At 46.7% G+C, this 15240-nt stretch overlaps 2 protein-coding genes across 10 annotated transcripts in view; one reads left to right on the top strand and one right to left on the bottom strand.

The window, feature by feature from the left end:
• Window positions 1–895, top strand: part of AASDH (aminoadipate-semialdehyde dehydrogenase) — a 35930-nt gene extending 35035 nt beyond the window's left edge. For all 7 annotated transcript variants that reach the window (XM_059384353.1, XM_059384380.1, XM_059384358.1 and 4 more), the window contains one exon: window positions 485–895. In XM_059384353.1, coding sequence (XP_059240336.1) covers window positions 485–874 — 390 coding nt within the window. In that variant the 3' untranslated portion in view covers window positions 875–895. The remainder of the gene's footprint in view (window positions 1–484) is intronic.
• Window positions 896–3971: 3076 nt separating this feature from the next.
• The window catches only part of CRACD (capping protein inhibiting regulator of actin dynamics), a 270791-nt gene continuing 259522 nt past the window's right edge, over window positions 3972–15240 (bottom strand). For all 3 annotated transcript variants that reach the window (XM_059384309.1, XM_059384326.1, XM_059384317.1), the window contains 3 exons: window positions 9317–9507; window positions 8609–8771; window positions 3972–6775 (listed from right to left, as the gene is read on the bottom strand). In XM_059384309.1, coding sequence (XP_059240292.1) covers window positions 6615–6775; window positions 8609–8771; window positions 9317–9507 — 515 coding nt within the window. In that variant the 3' untranslated portion in view covers window positions 3972–6614. The remainder of the gene's footprint in view (window positions 6776–8608; window positions 8772–9316; window positions 9508–15240) is intronic.

Below are 15240 nucleotides of genomic sequence, written 5' to 3'. Positions count from 1 at the left end.
AGGCAACGTGATGACCCTAGTTTTGTTTTCCTTTTTCAACATTTCCTTAGTGATTCGGGGTCTTTTACTTAATCTGTGGTTTGTTTGTTTTTTAATCACTTTTGGTGAACCTGATTCTTAGTCCATTCCACATCCTTTGAAGCATTTTTACTCAGAGGGCTCGTACTGACTTCGTTAAGAGGAACTGTGAAGTGCAGCTCCACTTGGCCCTGAAAACTTAAACTGCCGTAAGAAGCGTGGCGGCCCGCTCTGCGCCGCTGATGTAGCATCCGTAAACACGGTGCGTTAACAGCCACTACAGATAGAGAAATATTTTTATCTCCCTTGATTTTTTTCCCCTTAACTGTGTCTGATGAATTTCTCCAGTTTACAAAAATAAAAGACTTTATTATTTTCTAAGAAAAAAAAATAAAAAATCAAGCTTCACTCTATAGGAGAATTGAAATTAGATGAATGAATGATTTTTGCCTTCATCACCCTTCAGGTCTGGCAGTTCTCCACCGGGGAGCCCATCTTTTCGTCCCCATGTACCTCAGCATCAGAGCAAGAAATATTTTTTGGTTCCCACGATTGCTTTATCTACTGTTGTAATATGAAAGGTCATCTCCAGTGGAAATTTGAAACAACTTCACGGGTGTATGCAACACCGTTTGCTTTCCATCGCCAAGAAGGCAGCAGTGAAATGTTGCTGGCAGCAGCATCTACTGATGGGAAGCTGTGGATCTTGGACTCTAAGAGTGGACAACTGCAAAGCGTGTATGAACTTCCGGGGGAAGTTTTCTCTTCTCCTGTGGTCTGGGAATCAATGCTTATTATTGGATGTAGAAATAATTATGTTTATTGTCTGGATTTGTTGGGTGGCTATCAAATATAATCAGACTCCGTTCTTACTGGATTATCTGAGCTGTCTGAAAATATTATAAAGCATTTGGATAGTCTTATTTTTTACTAAAGATTATATTTTGCCTAAGAAACTTGCCGATTATACTTTATTGGAGAAGGATTATACTTTACTTCAGTAGGAACAAGTGCTTTTAAAAGGAATTATAGGACAGAACCATCTATTTATTACTTTCTTTTAATTAGGCTACAGATATTCAACTTTGGGATTTTTTCTTTTTTTTTTTAAATAGAAGACTTCTGTGAAAAACAAGATCAGAATATACCCAGTGGGTTAAAAACTTAGTCCACGATGTGATGTTCCACTTAACCTATTTACAGTGAGATTCGTAACAAAGGTTTTCAAAGGTGAGGCTTTTTGTCAAATTAGGTTCCTTATTTATTAGTATTTTTAAATGAACAGAATACCAGTATTATATCTATATATCTGTGTCTTCCTATAGTAGAGTTTTAAGTTGATTTACCCTCTTTTTTCCAATTTTTGACACACAAACCTTAATATTTTTGTACCTCTGTTTATCAGTTTATTGATTTTGTGGCCGTAGGTCTTTTTGTTGTTGTTCACTGGCTTGGCGAAAGGGCACACAACAAACACTAGGAAGGGAAATACCCTATATCCTTTCAATTATCCTGATTTCTCATAATTTGTATGGTTTGGGGCTGGAGCTGCTTCTCCAGTCCCATAGCACTTCGCTCACAGCCACATTTGCTGGCATGAAGATGCCCCCGTGGACCATCCCTCCTCCTCCTCTTGCACCTGGGCTGAGTCCATGTTCTGCTTTAGCCAGCAGAATGCACCGTGGAGGTGACGTTATTGTCACTTTTGAGCCTCAGCTTTAAGAAGGCCTGGCAGCTTCTGCTTTCACAGAACTCATGAGCTGCCACATAGAAAGTCTGGTGGCCAAATGGAGAGGCTGCGTGGGGAGGGAGAGGCCCTAACACCATGCTCTACAACCCGAGAAAGCCAGATCACGGGGACAGGGGACGTCCCAGGCACCGGGCTCCGGCATTCCAGCCAGCCCCAGCTGGTCAGGCTATCCTGGTGCCAGACGTTTAATTCCTCACCCACAGGATCCCGAGAAATAATAAAATGGCAGTTTTAAGCCACTAAGTTTTAGGGTAGTATGTTAGGGTAGTAAGTTTTGGGTGGTAGTAGCGAAGATCACTAGAACAAAACGTATGTGCTATTCTTTTTCACATCACTTAAATTACTCAAAAGGTGGACAGATGTCTCGATTTTCTTTGGAATTTCATGATCTAGTTCAGGTAATAAATCAGCATTTTTTTTTTTTTTTTTTTTTTTTTGCTACGATACTGAGAATTTCGCCCCTCGTGGTAGAAGTCACTGCTATTTAGGGCCTATCGCCTCCCAGACACTTGCTCCCAAGCACTTAACGTAACAGAAATGGGGGCGCTTGGGTGGCTCAGTGGGTTGAAGCCTCTGCCTTCGGCTCAGGTCATGATCCCAGGGTCCTGGGATCGAGCCCCGCATCAGGCTCTCTGCTCAGCAGGGAGCCTGCTTCCTCCTCTCTCTGCCTCTCTGCCTACTTGTAATCTCTGGCTGTCAAATAAATAAAATTTAAACAAAACAAAACAAAAAAACGTAACAGAAATGTTTCCTATTGTTTAGCTTCCCTTCATCTCCATAGTCAACTGTGGTATCAGTTTCATTTGTCCATTTGTTCTTCAGTAAAGGCCCAAATATCAAACATGCCAGAATTCTTAGCTGCAAGCTACAGAAGTCAACTTGGGCTATTTTAAGCAGAAAATAACCTGGTTTTTTGTTGTTGTTGTTGTTTTTTAAGATTTTAATTTAATTTATTTGAGAGGAGGGAGAGAGAGATCACAAGTAGGCAGAGAGGCAGGCGGGGCGGCGGGGAGGGAAGCAGGCTCCCCGCTGAGCAGAGAGCCCGATGTGGGGCTCGATCCCAGGACCCTGAGATCATGACCTAAGCCGAAGGCAGAGGCTTAACCCACTGAGCCACCCAGGCGCCCCACTTTTTTTTTTTTTTTAATAGTTTATTTATTTGAGAGTGTATGCACGAGAGGGAAAAGCAGACTCCCCACTGAGCAGGAAGACTGGTGCAGGGCTCGATCCTAGGACCCTGGGATCATGACCTGAGCCGAAGGCAGAGGCTTAAATGACTGAGCCACTCAGGCGCCCCTAAGCAGAAAAGAATTATTAAAAAGAATATTGGATAGCTTAGAGAGTTGGGACAAGGACTAGAAGTCTATAGCCAGGAACAGTGAATTCCTGAAATCACCATGACTTTGGCCTGGGGAAGACACAAGCTGCTGTCCTTGAAGCTCAGATGCTCAACCCACTGACGCAGACGCCGGCCCGCCGCGGCCGGCCTGCCGCCCACATGCACAGTCCAGTTACCAGGGCTGAAAGGGTGCTTTGCTAAGCCATGTGGCAAAGCCTGAGGCAGAAAGAAAAATCAGAATACTGACCCCAGTCTTCATTTAATATAGCCATAAAACCCCCTGTCTTTATTGAAAATTTTGATATTTGTTCACAATGGAATTTGTACTAATTTTTAAGTAGTCTCTAAGCCCAACATGGGGCTTGAACTCCCAAGACTGAGTCCCATGCTCTACCAACTGAGCTAGCAAGTGCGCCAAGTACTAATTCTTATTTAAAAACAAATATTGTAATAGAGTAGGGTTTATCTTAATCAGCTTTGTGGCCCCCAAGGTGGAAAGCTCGCTCACCTCCCTCAACCATGCCCCGGTGTGTAGGCCTGTGAGTCAGCAGGTCTGGCCTGGGCCGGAAGCTTCCGCCGCCGCGGCAGTTCTGCAGCCCACACACGGAGAAGGAGGCTGCGGGGTAGTATTTTCTCTGACATGCAGAGCATTCAATTCCAATTTAGGACTGAAAGAAACATTTTATTTGCCCCTATTCATTACTTTTCTCTGGGTCACCTAGTAAAAAATACAAGGTAGCACATAAAATGCCTTGACATGTTTCTTTCTCAACAAAAGTTACATAAACGTCAGCTTACTTGTAGATGGTCCCTGAAATGAGCAAAAACTTCACCTTGGAAAGGAAATTCCATCAGTGCTGAAGATCTTGTAGGTGTTTTTTATTGAAAGATCATTTTCCTTCAATAATAGACATTTTACATTAAAACTTTATACAACCAAAAATCTCAAAATAATATTCAAATCACACTAAGATATTTTTCATTGTTGTCTCTAATTTTATTATTGGTAAAAATATTGCAAGACACGTGTAACTAATGTTTCTGCTTTAAAATAAGCAAACTAAATGTGACAAGAAGAGACAATGAATACATACTATAATTTGCTGATAACTGGCTAAAATGATAATTTAATAGTAATGTGTAAGAAACAATTGCACTTGAAAAATTAAAAAAGTAAACAAAAAACTCTATAGTTATTTATATATATATATATGTTTATGAGCAGAGGTTAATCTGTTACCTTTGCCAAGAGAAGTACGTTTAAGTTAAAAAAAAAAACATTTAACATAGCAATCATTCATTTAAAAAAAAAAAGTTTTTTCTTTTTACAGAATTTCCCCCATAGTTCGTTGATCAGAAAAGACTGCAACACAACTAAAGCAAAATAACACTTCATTGGTATTTAGTGCAAATTTGGAGCCATTTTACATGAAATATTAAACATGGACCCTTTAGAAGTTGCTGGAAGTAAGTGCTGTGACTACCGTCCTCAGTGTACCCTTTTACTTTTGAAGACTTGAAGAGAAACTGTGTAACTGAGGTATTTTCTCCTACTTTGTGTGTGCTCGGTGCCATGTGCGCCAGCAGCGGTGGCTCACCTAGGACCCTTCGCCAGTGACCTGCTTCCCCGTCCTCCGCCCTCACTGCGGTGTCCCCCGGAGCTGGCAGGATGAGAGGAAAAGTTCAGAAGGATTCTCGCTGTCCTGCAGACCAGGGCTCTAGTGGAAAGACTCCCATTAGAAAGTGTGTTCTGTCTGTAGTGACACCACTGAGAACGAACAAATGCCGCCACGTCTGATTTAGAAATGAACATCGGTGTGGAAAACATGCAGCGGGCTATTAATTGCTTCCCAGAGAAATAAAAGAAAATTAGTTACACTGATTCTTAACAGATGGAAGGTCTGGTCTATAGAACATTAAAGCCAACTTGCAAGGGTACAACTGTCCGCTTGACCACACCTGCCCGCTGCTAACCATGGGGCTGAGCCATCGTTTCCAGAAAGAAAATGCCTTCTACACGGGGAGTGACAGCAACGATACGTTGCCAGTCAAATGAGCTCTGCGTAGAGGCAAATAACGATGGATGATGGGAAGATGTGTTTTTGCAAGAGAGGAAAAAGGAATGCAGCTCCCCATGCACTGGGCGAGAGAGGTGTACTTCTACTGTGGGGCTCGGTTCCGGCCGAGGAGAATGTGCCACCCCCATGCGCTGTAACGTCCGTGTTGGCAACGTGTGGCTTTGCTGGTGGGTCTGTGCCTCATGCTTTTGAACTGCCACGTCCCTTCTCTGGACCACGTGTACGGATAGCAGCAAGGCCACTGAAGACTCGGAGATGGTTTTTAAAGGTACCAAGGTGAATGCTCAAAATTATAAATGCCGTTGAACAGCTGACTGAATATGAATCACTCAACTATGGTGAAGAAACTTCCACAGAAGTCCTCAGTACAAAGGCTCCAAGTCTTGGCTTCCTGTTAAATTCTCCCTAAAGACCTAAGGGATATTCAGAGACATTCAACGTCAGTAGCTTCTCCTATCTTAGAGTAGAAGTCTGGCTTGGGGGATTGTTTTTTTATTTTTCCTCTCACTTATTTGGGTAAAATGAGCCTCCCCTTCAGAGTTTTAAAAGCTCGATTACCCTGGAAGCAGTGTATCCCCCGGTACTCCTTTGGGATGTGTCAGAATTCGTCTGCTAGACCTTCCCGGCCTGGACTCACAGGCTCTAACTCGGAAGGCAGGAGACGGAGCCGGACGCCTTAACCACCGCACTGGGGGAGATTCTCGGAGCTGGGAAGGCAATCTGTCGCTTCCTTTCTTCATGATCCTAAATAAAAATGTTCCCTCGGAGCCACATGGGCCAAATGTTTAACACGTCTTTACGGAGAGCACTGGTATGACAGGACCTATGGGACATCAGTGCGGCGGAAGGGTGAGGAGATGCGCTGTGTCAGGTGCAGATGAGGGGACGTCAGAAAAGCAGACACGGGCAGAGACGGCAGCCAGGCTGTTAGGATTCCCAGTTACTCAGTGCACTCGGGAGAACCGGCATCTTGTTTCTGTCTGTATGGCCCTTTCTCTCACCATGATTGTAGAAAAGGAAAGAAACCACCAAACATATGGTAGGGTAAATGTTCCAGATTAAGTAAGTTGGAGAACTGAAAAATCATTTAAAAGATTGGCAAAAGTCCTGTTCTAAATGGTGTGTGCATGTGTATGTGTAGAAGGGGCCTAGTAGGCTCTTGTGAAAAATTCTTAGTTTGGAGATTCTGCTTCACGTGGTCCCTCGGATGGAAGTTTCTCTTGAGAACAAGGAGGAGCCCCAGGCACCAGGACCTAGGATTGTGCAAATACACTTGACAAGGAATGCCGCCGATTCAGTTTCTGCACATGATTTTAGAGCCTATTACACATGCTGCTTTTCCCTAGTGTGGTGTCTTCACCTCATATAAAAAATAAATAACAAGGGCAAGAGAGGAGCCAAGAGCTGGCAGAAGTGGATGAAAGTCGCCCTACTTAATGATCTGTGGACAGTCGCTCCAGGCCTTGGCTTTCCTTTTGGCCAAAGCCAGCCAGGCTGGTTCTGTTGACACCGGGGCAGCATCCGGGGTTGAGAACCTCTTGGTGACTTCTTTCACCAGCGGCGCGGGGGGCGCTGAATCCGAGATCTCCACTGGGTTGCGTTTTGAAGGGAAAGGATAAGCGTAAGTCAGAGCCTCGTTCTGAGGAGTTAGAAGTACAAGATTCAGAAAGGAAACCCCGTGAGACGCTGGGCATCTTTAGTGAGAAGGATTAGGGAAAGCAAGCGATGTGATCACAACTACTGCTTACAGAACTAGAGTGCAGCTGCATTTAATCTCAGAGTTTCTGGAAGCCTAATTTTTATGCACAGAAGCTATGCCTCCATGATAGAAAATAAAAGGTAAATGCTATGATTCTAGTTATCCAGCTGGACAGTTCCATGAAGACAGACATCCAACCAGTAGCCTGAATTTATATAACTGGTGAGGTCAAAAGCTACCTTCTCCCCCGAGCAGGCCTGGGCTGCCCCCCGTCCCCCGCCCCCGCCCGCCCACCCGAGGTCCCTACTCCTGCCAGCTCTGACCACTTCCAGGCTTGTCTCCCAGTTCTTTCTTCACCTGACCTTAAAGGCTTCTTAAGGTGAGGGATCCGGGCTTATCTCGGAGTCCTATTTAGTGCCCGTGGCAATGGCCTACCCACGGAAAGAAGTCGGGAAATACTGATACAAAAGACAAATAGGTCGGAACAAATGTTTGCTTCATTGAGCGGAGCCACTCTGAACTGCATTAAGTCTCTGGCACTTCCACAGAAGTCACACAGAGAAAGGTGTGATCCCTGACTTTGGAATTTTATTTTGAAAGAGTGATCCCTGTGATAACCCATATGGTTAGAACCCTCAGGTCCTGGGTGTAAGATCAAATGAAATTACGTCCGTGAAGTTTCTGAGAAATTACACAGTGCTCCAAAGTGCTCTTCTAATATAGTTGTTTTTTTCTCCTCACCAAAACAGTATATAGAGCTTCAAGGGCAGGACCTCTTTATATCTCCAAACCTGAGCTAGCAGGTGACAGAGGCATAAAACAGTCCGGGTCTCTGGGTGCTTGCCCAGAAGGGAAAAGGGGTGCTCTGCTAACCGCCGGGAGAAAGCTCGCGCCAACTCCTCTCCATCCTTCAAGTGATTTGTAACAAGGAAATAGTTTGAAATGTTACAGGATCGCTTTAACAGAATAAAGAATTTTTTTTAAAAATGTCTTTATGTGTCCTGAATATATTAACAGCAGTGTTTCATAAACAACTCAGCTGGAAAACCTTGCCCTCTAAAGTCATGCTGGCCAGAAACTTGCTTTTTGAAATCCCCTCAGTGAGTGGAGACCATCCAGCTTTTGCCTGGAAACAAGACCCGGGTCTACTTTTCAGCCCAGGTTGGAAATCAGCCCCTTTATAGACAACTCTTGCTCTGTCCTGAACCTGTCAAAACCCCACTCCACTGAATCGTACCTAAACTTCACCCTTTCCCCCAAATCCTGTTATAACCTTGCCTCTTCCTTCCTTGAACCGATCTTAGGGTCTCCAGTCTCCCCGGCAGGAGCAGGTTAGTGCAGCTCACGCCCCGGGGACTAGAGGCCGCGGGGGCGCGGCGAGGGCCCGGTCACATTCAGGAACTCGGGGGACCAGCGGATACCACACTGGGAACCGGAAACTGGGTGCAGCGGGAGGGTTTACCCCGTGAAAACTGTCAAATGCTACAAATCCGAGACCTCCCCACTGCCCCAAGGGTGAGGGAACCGTGCACCAGCAGACGCCCGTGGTGGAGGCTCCGGTGGGATTTAGCAGACGCTCCTCCGAGAGGCCGGGGTGGGTGGGGGAGGCAGCCTGCGCCCGGCGGGGCCTCGCGGGCTGCGCTCACGCTCGCTCTCACCGACACAGGGCAGCTCTGAGACAAGCCTGTCACCACACGACACAGGCAGGGACCTGCTCTCCCTACCTGTCACAGATGTAGGAAGCGTGTTGGCCTTTTTCAGCTGCTCCCTGCGCTCAAGCCTGGACGCGGCCGTCTCGGGCTGCTTCTCCTCGGGCGGGGCGCGGGCCTTGTGCGGGGACCCGGCCCTGCCGCCACTGCCGCCTCCGGGCTGCAGGCCGCCGCCGACCTGGGGGAGAGTCGGGCACGTGGGTTGTCAACCTGGGGACACGGGAAGTCTGACCGTGCAAGGCCATGGGGCCCTCTGGCCGCTGGCCCGCAACCTCTGCCCGTCGCGGGGCCGCTGCACCGCCCCTGGGAGCAGCGCGGGGCCGAGCCGCCAACCGCGGAGCAGCGCGGCTCCAACGGAAGCCACTTTGCAGAGGCCCAGCGAGCAGCCCGGCAATTCAGGGCCGCAGACAAGACTCGGATCTTCCTCCCAAGTCCCTGCTCAAGCGCGATCCCGCTCCTAGTTCTCGTGGGACCGCGGGCCTGGGTCCCTGCTCGTCCCGGGTCCTCCCGAGTCCAGGTAAGGGAAGAACACGAGGAAACCACAGCAAACCCGGAGCGCACCGCCCCGGTTGAGCGGGGCTCGGCTTCTGCTCTGGCCCAGGCGCTCTCCGCCGCTCAGCCGGGTTGCTTCTGCTCTGGCTTTTGGCTTTCCCGTAGGCCCGGCAACCTGAAAGAGAGCCGAACTCCGGCAGGGCAAAGTGAAAGCTGCGGACGGACACTCACATTCTCTCTGGAGAGCTGTTCTGCCTGCTTGGCCTCCCTGGCCTGCTTCTTCTCCTCCCGCGTCGCCTGCTGCTCCCGAAAGCCCTTCTGCTTCTGCAGCGCCAGCGTTATCCACAGCGGCTGCGCGGTGTCCGCCTTCTCCGCGACTTTGGAGCCGTCCAAAGAGTGCCTGCTCTGAAGAACCGGCTTTTCTGCGGAAAAAGAGACTGAGATATTGTGATTTATCTTTTAAAGATTTATTCATTTGCGAGAGAGAGAGCGAGAGAGCACGAGCAAGGCGAGGGACAGAAGCTGACTCCCTGCTGAGCAAGGAGCCCGATGTGGGGCTTGACTCCAGGACCCTGGGATCATGACCTGAGCTGAAGGCAGCGGCTTCACTGACCCAGCCGCCCAGGTGCCCCAATATTGTGATTTAGAATATGTACTTGGGGGCACCTGGCTGGCTCAGTTGGTACAGCATGTGGCTCTTGATCTCTGAACCATGAGTTCGAGCCCCACACTGGGTGCAGAGATTAAACTTTAAAAACATTTTCTTGGGCGCCTGGGTGGCTCAGTGGGTTAAGCCGCTGCCTTCGGCTCAGGTCATGATCTCAGGGTCCTGGGATCGAGTCCCGCATCGGGCTTTCTGCTCAGCAGGGAGCCTGCTTCCCTCTCTCTCTCTCTCTCTCTGCCTGCTTCTCCATCTACTTGTGATTTCTCTCTGTCAAATAAATAAATAAAATCTTTAAAAAAAAATAAAATAAAATAAAAACATTTTCTTAAAAAGAAATGTGTATTTGGCCTTTGTGCCCATTTCTAGAGCTCAGAGCTCCTAAAACCCTTGAAATTTCCTAAGCAATGAGAGCCTAAGTTGTCTCTAACTCTATTAAAGAGATGACTCTGGGACCCAACACTAAGGATGGGGCTGGTTGCCAGAAGAGCCAAGCACGTGACTGGAGAGGCTGGATCCTTTCTTCCCACCGCCACCCCCCCAACCTGCGGGAGTGGACGCGGACTAGAGACAGTTCAGTGGCCAATGGCTGAGGACTTAATCAGTCACGCCCATGTAATGAAGCCTCCATACAATTCCAAAAGGAGGGGTTTCAGGGAGTTTCTGCTTGGTGAACACGAAGGGATCTGAAGGGAGCAGTGTGCTCTCGGAGCAGAGCCGCTCCATACCGTTCCCCATAGCTTGCCCTTCTGTATCATTTCCATCTGGCTGTTCCTGAATTATTGCCTTTTGTAATAAAATGGTCATCTAGAAAGTAAAATGTTTCTCTGAGTTTGTGAGCTACTTGAGAAAATTAACTGAACCCAAGGAGGGGGTCATGAGAATCTCTGATTTCAAAGTGGACCGGAAGCACAGGTGATGACCTGGCCTTGGAAATGGCATCTAGAGTGGGGACAGGCCTGTGGGACTGAACCCTTAACCGGTGGGGCCTGATGCTATCTCTAGGTAGACAGTGTCGGACCTGAGCTGAAACGTGTCCGAGGATCATCTGCTGGTTTGGAGACCTGCCCTCCCAGCACACCGAGCCCCCAGCCCGGCCCTGCCACCCACAGAACTGTGATCAGAACGGGGAAAGGCGGAAAGCAGGTTCGCGGTGAGACTGCTCACTCGGGATCCCGCACCCTCTACAGCTCATGACATGAAATACTCAATGGCCTTTCCTGAAATGAACTCTGTACGGATGCCTCAGAGACTTCTCTGCATGGGGAGGTAACACCTTTGATCGACAGAAACACAAAAGCATTTTCCTTCCCTCAAAATGGAAGTAAAAATAAGATCTCCAGTGTCAGAAAATCTCAGGCCTACAGGGGACCCAGGCTGTTATTTGATTTATTGTTCTTATTTATTGCTTTTCAACCCCTCTCCAAACATTCTAGGTGAAACCCCAAAGGATGGGAGAGATACAAGGAGACTGTTCTACCTGATGCGGCTGCTGGAGGAAACTGATTTTGGTCCAGTGCTTTCCGCTGACAGACGGGAATATAAGCGTCCACAGCAAGCCAGGGTCATGCTCGAAGTCACTCCGCCCAGGCTGGAGTTTGAACTTAGGACTTCTGATTTCCAGTCTGTGCTTTTCTTGTGGCTGAGGGCCTCCCCGGTGTGACCCGGGCACACGCGCTCCGCAGGAGACGGGCAGCAGAGGTTGAGTAATTAGGCTTTTAAACTGAGCAGCCCTGGGTCTGACCGCAGGTCAAACTAAAGTTACTTGAACCTCCCTAAGGTCTTCTAATCCCTAAGCAGCCATGATAATGGCACACACCTCCTCAGGCTGGCCAGAAGATGAAGAGATCATGGGCGTCCGAACATTCAGAACAGGGCTTGGCATAGAGTAACCGCTTCACAGGTGACCTGTTCGGTTTTTGAGAAACATCCCCTTCTTTTCCCTCAGGTAAAAATTATGCCTTTTTAGAGATAATCATTCTGTCACTGAATCCTTTACTATCTCAAAGGAAAAGGGCCCACCATAGTCCTGCTCTTCTGAAATCTACTACAAGTTCACAGTTTGATGATCTAGAACCTTACCAAACAGGGCTCTCAGGCAACTCGACTTTATATAGAGAAGAACCAAAGAAAATCAAATTAGGAATTCAAGCAAAAAAAGGGGCAGATTATGCTTTTCTACACCTTTTAGATCTAGAACACTATACAAAGAGAATTCCTATTACAGTGAATCTTGGTGGTTACACTATCCCTAATCATCAAATAAAGATTCAGGTATGATCTAACATAGTGAAGAATACTGGCATACTTTGGAAGTATTTAAAAAACAAAAATCCCTGAAAGGTATTTTTTATTAATCTTTAGTTAACCAAAAAAATTAAATACAGTTGACCTTTGAACAACAGGGGTTTGACCTGTTCAAGTCTACTTCTATGTGGATTTTTAAAATAAATACAGCACAGTACTGTAAATGTATTATCTTTCTTATGTTTTTCTTAATAACATTTTCTTTTCTCCAGCTTACTTTATTATATAAATACAGTAATGTACAAAATACGAGTTAATCAACTGATTACATTATTAGTAAAGCTTCCAGTCAGCTGTAGGCTATTAATAGTTAAGTTTTGGGGGAGTCAACTGTTATACACGATTTCAAATGTGCAGGAAGTTGGCGCCCACTAACACCCATGATGTTCAAGGGTCAAGTGCATTCACTACTTTAAGCATTATGCTTAACTGAGAAGCTCTAGATACATGGGGACTAATTTAATAAATTTTGGGTTTTTTACTCAAGGGCCGTGTAACACCTGTTTGTAAAATGTCTGAAAACCAAACTGCCAAGATCCAAATGGTTTCTATTTAAAGCTATTATGTAAAGGGATTTCTACACTAAACATTCCATCTGAAGGTCATTAAAACCATTGGCCAGTTTCCTGACAACAGTTTGACAGGTGTTTTATCACAAGGGTCAAAATACCTTTAAAGTATAATTGCCTATTTTTTTATTTGAAAAGGTAAATCACTAGCCAGATTTTTATTTCCTTAGAACTGTGGCTTGAATAGCACGTTCTGGAGTTATGACTGGACTTCAAAAAGGCACTAATACAGTAGGAGAAAGGGCCTAACAGGTCTGGATTAGAGCTGGGGATCAATAAACAGAAAACATCTGAGGAAGGTAAAATGGGGCTTCTGTCTGAATTTCAGCCAAGGCTGCCCAAAGGCCTTCAACAAACAATGGCACCGACTCTCATATCCTGACGTAAAGTTCTAGATCACCGACTTCGGACTGGTCCAGACAGCTACCACAGGGTCATGGAAAAATCAGAGTTGGGGGAAGAAGCAGCCCGAGTAAAACATTTGTTTAAACCTATTCTTTCTCATTCTGAACTCAGTGGATGAGGGGGGGCACAGGCCATTCAGATGCCCTCCTTCGGGTTCTGGGGACACGAGCAAGTCCATCCCAGCCTTACAGGGTTTGAACCACAGCTCCTGAAGGCAGTAAATTCTTAGAGAAAGGGCCACTTGCTATGGGTTCCACACACCATAAGGAGGTGGAAATTTCAGAAGGAGATGACCTCTAGAGGACAAATGGGGGGGATCACCTTTGTTATTTTCATTCCCACCGGGGCGGATTCAGAGTCCAAGCCCTCCCAGTGGCTCAGCCTATGGACTGGTTCTCACTGGCCTCAGCCTTGGGGATGGAAGTCTCTTTTACACCAGTGGCCTACTAAATAAAGGGTATGTGTGCCCTAGGGAATGTGTCAGGCCATTCACTGGGGCTAAGTTAGGAAGAAAAGGTCAGAATTTCTGAGTATGTTTATATTAAAAAGAAAAATGAAATTAAGCTTTTCTAATATTTGGACTGGCACAGACATCCTCACTCAGACCATATTCCAGAAGTCTCCTCACTCCTTTGCTTTTAGCACACTGTGAGGTTACTATTAATACAAACACAAGAACCTAGCAGAGCTGACAAGCTCTTTGCCCGCTGCTTTATGACAAAGCCAGAGCTGTCAAGCAGCTGGCCAAAGAAAATAAAAGGAAGTACCATGATTTGCAACAGATTTATGTCCCCCTTGTTTCAGTGAACTTCACCCTAAATGCATGGGGAGCTCCAAGGGTTTTAGCTAATGACAACCCTACAGGCACACAATTAACAAAGGAAACTGGAGATCCAGGCTTTAACATTTTTATTCTGATGAGGGTGTTCAGGCCAACACACCGTCAGCATGGCCTAGCCTGGCCTAGCGTGGTGTGGGAAAACCCCAGTGGTCTTTGGACGGTACCCCCCAGGGCATGAGACCCTTGCTTCTTTTCTAGCAAATAAAGAAAAATTCAGTTAGCAGAGCCTGACAGCCCAGAATCTGGATCCTGGGAAAGAAAACAGGGGCAGTAAGGGTTTTTGGTAGAAAATTACAGTAAAGGGACTTCTCTATGAGAAAGAAGCACAACTGTTATTTCTCTGGGGAGAAGCTAGGAGAGTGATAGAGCCCCCCAGACTGTGAGAGGGAGATCATCAGAGCTAATGACACAAAAGCTAATGTCAAAACTGAAAATGGGGCTTCAGTTAAGATGGCAACAAAGAAGGATCCTGAACTCCTCTCCTGGCAGGGACACACCCAATACACAGCTACATATGCAACAGTTTCCTTTAAAAGAAATCCAAAAACTCCTACACCTTGGGTGAACGAGAAAAACCCCATGTGGAAGGAGGCTGGAGAAGCTGGAACACAACCTCACCATGAACCCACAACTGGGAGAGAACCCACAACTCCTAGTTTCTCCTTGGGGAGCAAAGGGTTTGGACTCCACATCTGGTACCCCAACTTTTCAGACTTCTAAGAGCCAGGGCCCCCAAAACACCTAGCTCTGAAGGCCAAGGTGGGGACTGCCAGTACGAGTCCCACGAGACTATGGGGAACTAAGGGACAGCTCTTACCCGCTTGTGGGACTACCATGGTGACCCCCCCAGGGCCCAGCACAGAGGGAAAAACAGAAACACAAAAGAAAAAACTGAGACTGGGCTTCTCATCAGCAAGACAAACAAATGAGGGAGAAATGGTCTGGAGACCGCAGGATCTACCTGCTGTCCAAGGCTTGGTTAAAAAGGACAATGAGGGGCGCCTGGGTGGCTCAGTGGGTTAAGCCGCTGCCTTCGGCTCAGGTCATGATCTCAGGGTCCTGGGAGCCTGCTTCCTTCTCTCTCTCTCTGCCTGCCTCTCAGTGTACTTGTGATTTCTCTCTGTCAAATAAATAAATAAAATCTTAAAAACAAAAAAAGGACAATGAGACCTTCCTTCCGTAAGGCAAGTCACCACACCAGTACTGCTGGGCAAACAGCTCTTTTCTCGGCAAAAATCACTCTCCACCTAAACAGTCCAACAAAAGAGAAGGCCTACGGGTTTCCTAATAAACCTCGGGGGAGAATTTCTCTGAGAAACAGAACTTCTGGACTATCTTTCTGAACGTTACCTCCAACCGTACAAAACAAAAA

Source organism: Mustela nigripes, chromosome 1 (genome assembly GCF_022355385.1).
Source record: "Mustela nigripes isolate SB6536 chromosome 1, MUSNIG.SB6536, whole genome shotgun sequence".
In the NCBI taxonomy this organism is placed as follows: Eukaryota; Metazoa; Chordata; class Mammalia; order Carnivora; family Mustelidae; genus Mustela; species Mustela nigripes.
This window is presented reverse-complemented; position numbering and strand designations above follow the sequence as displayed.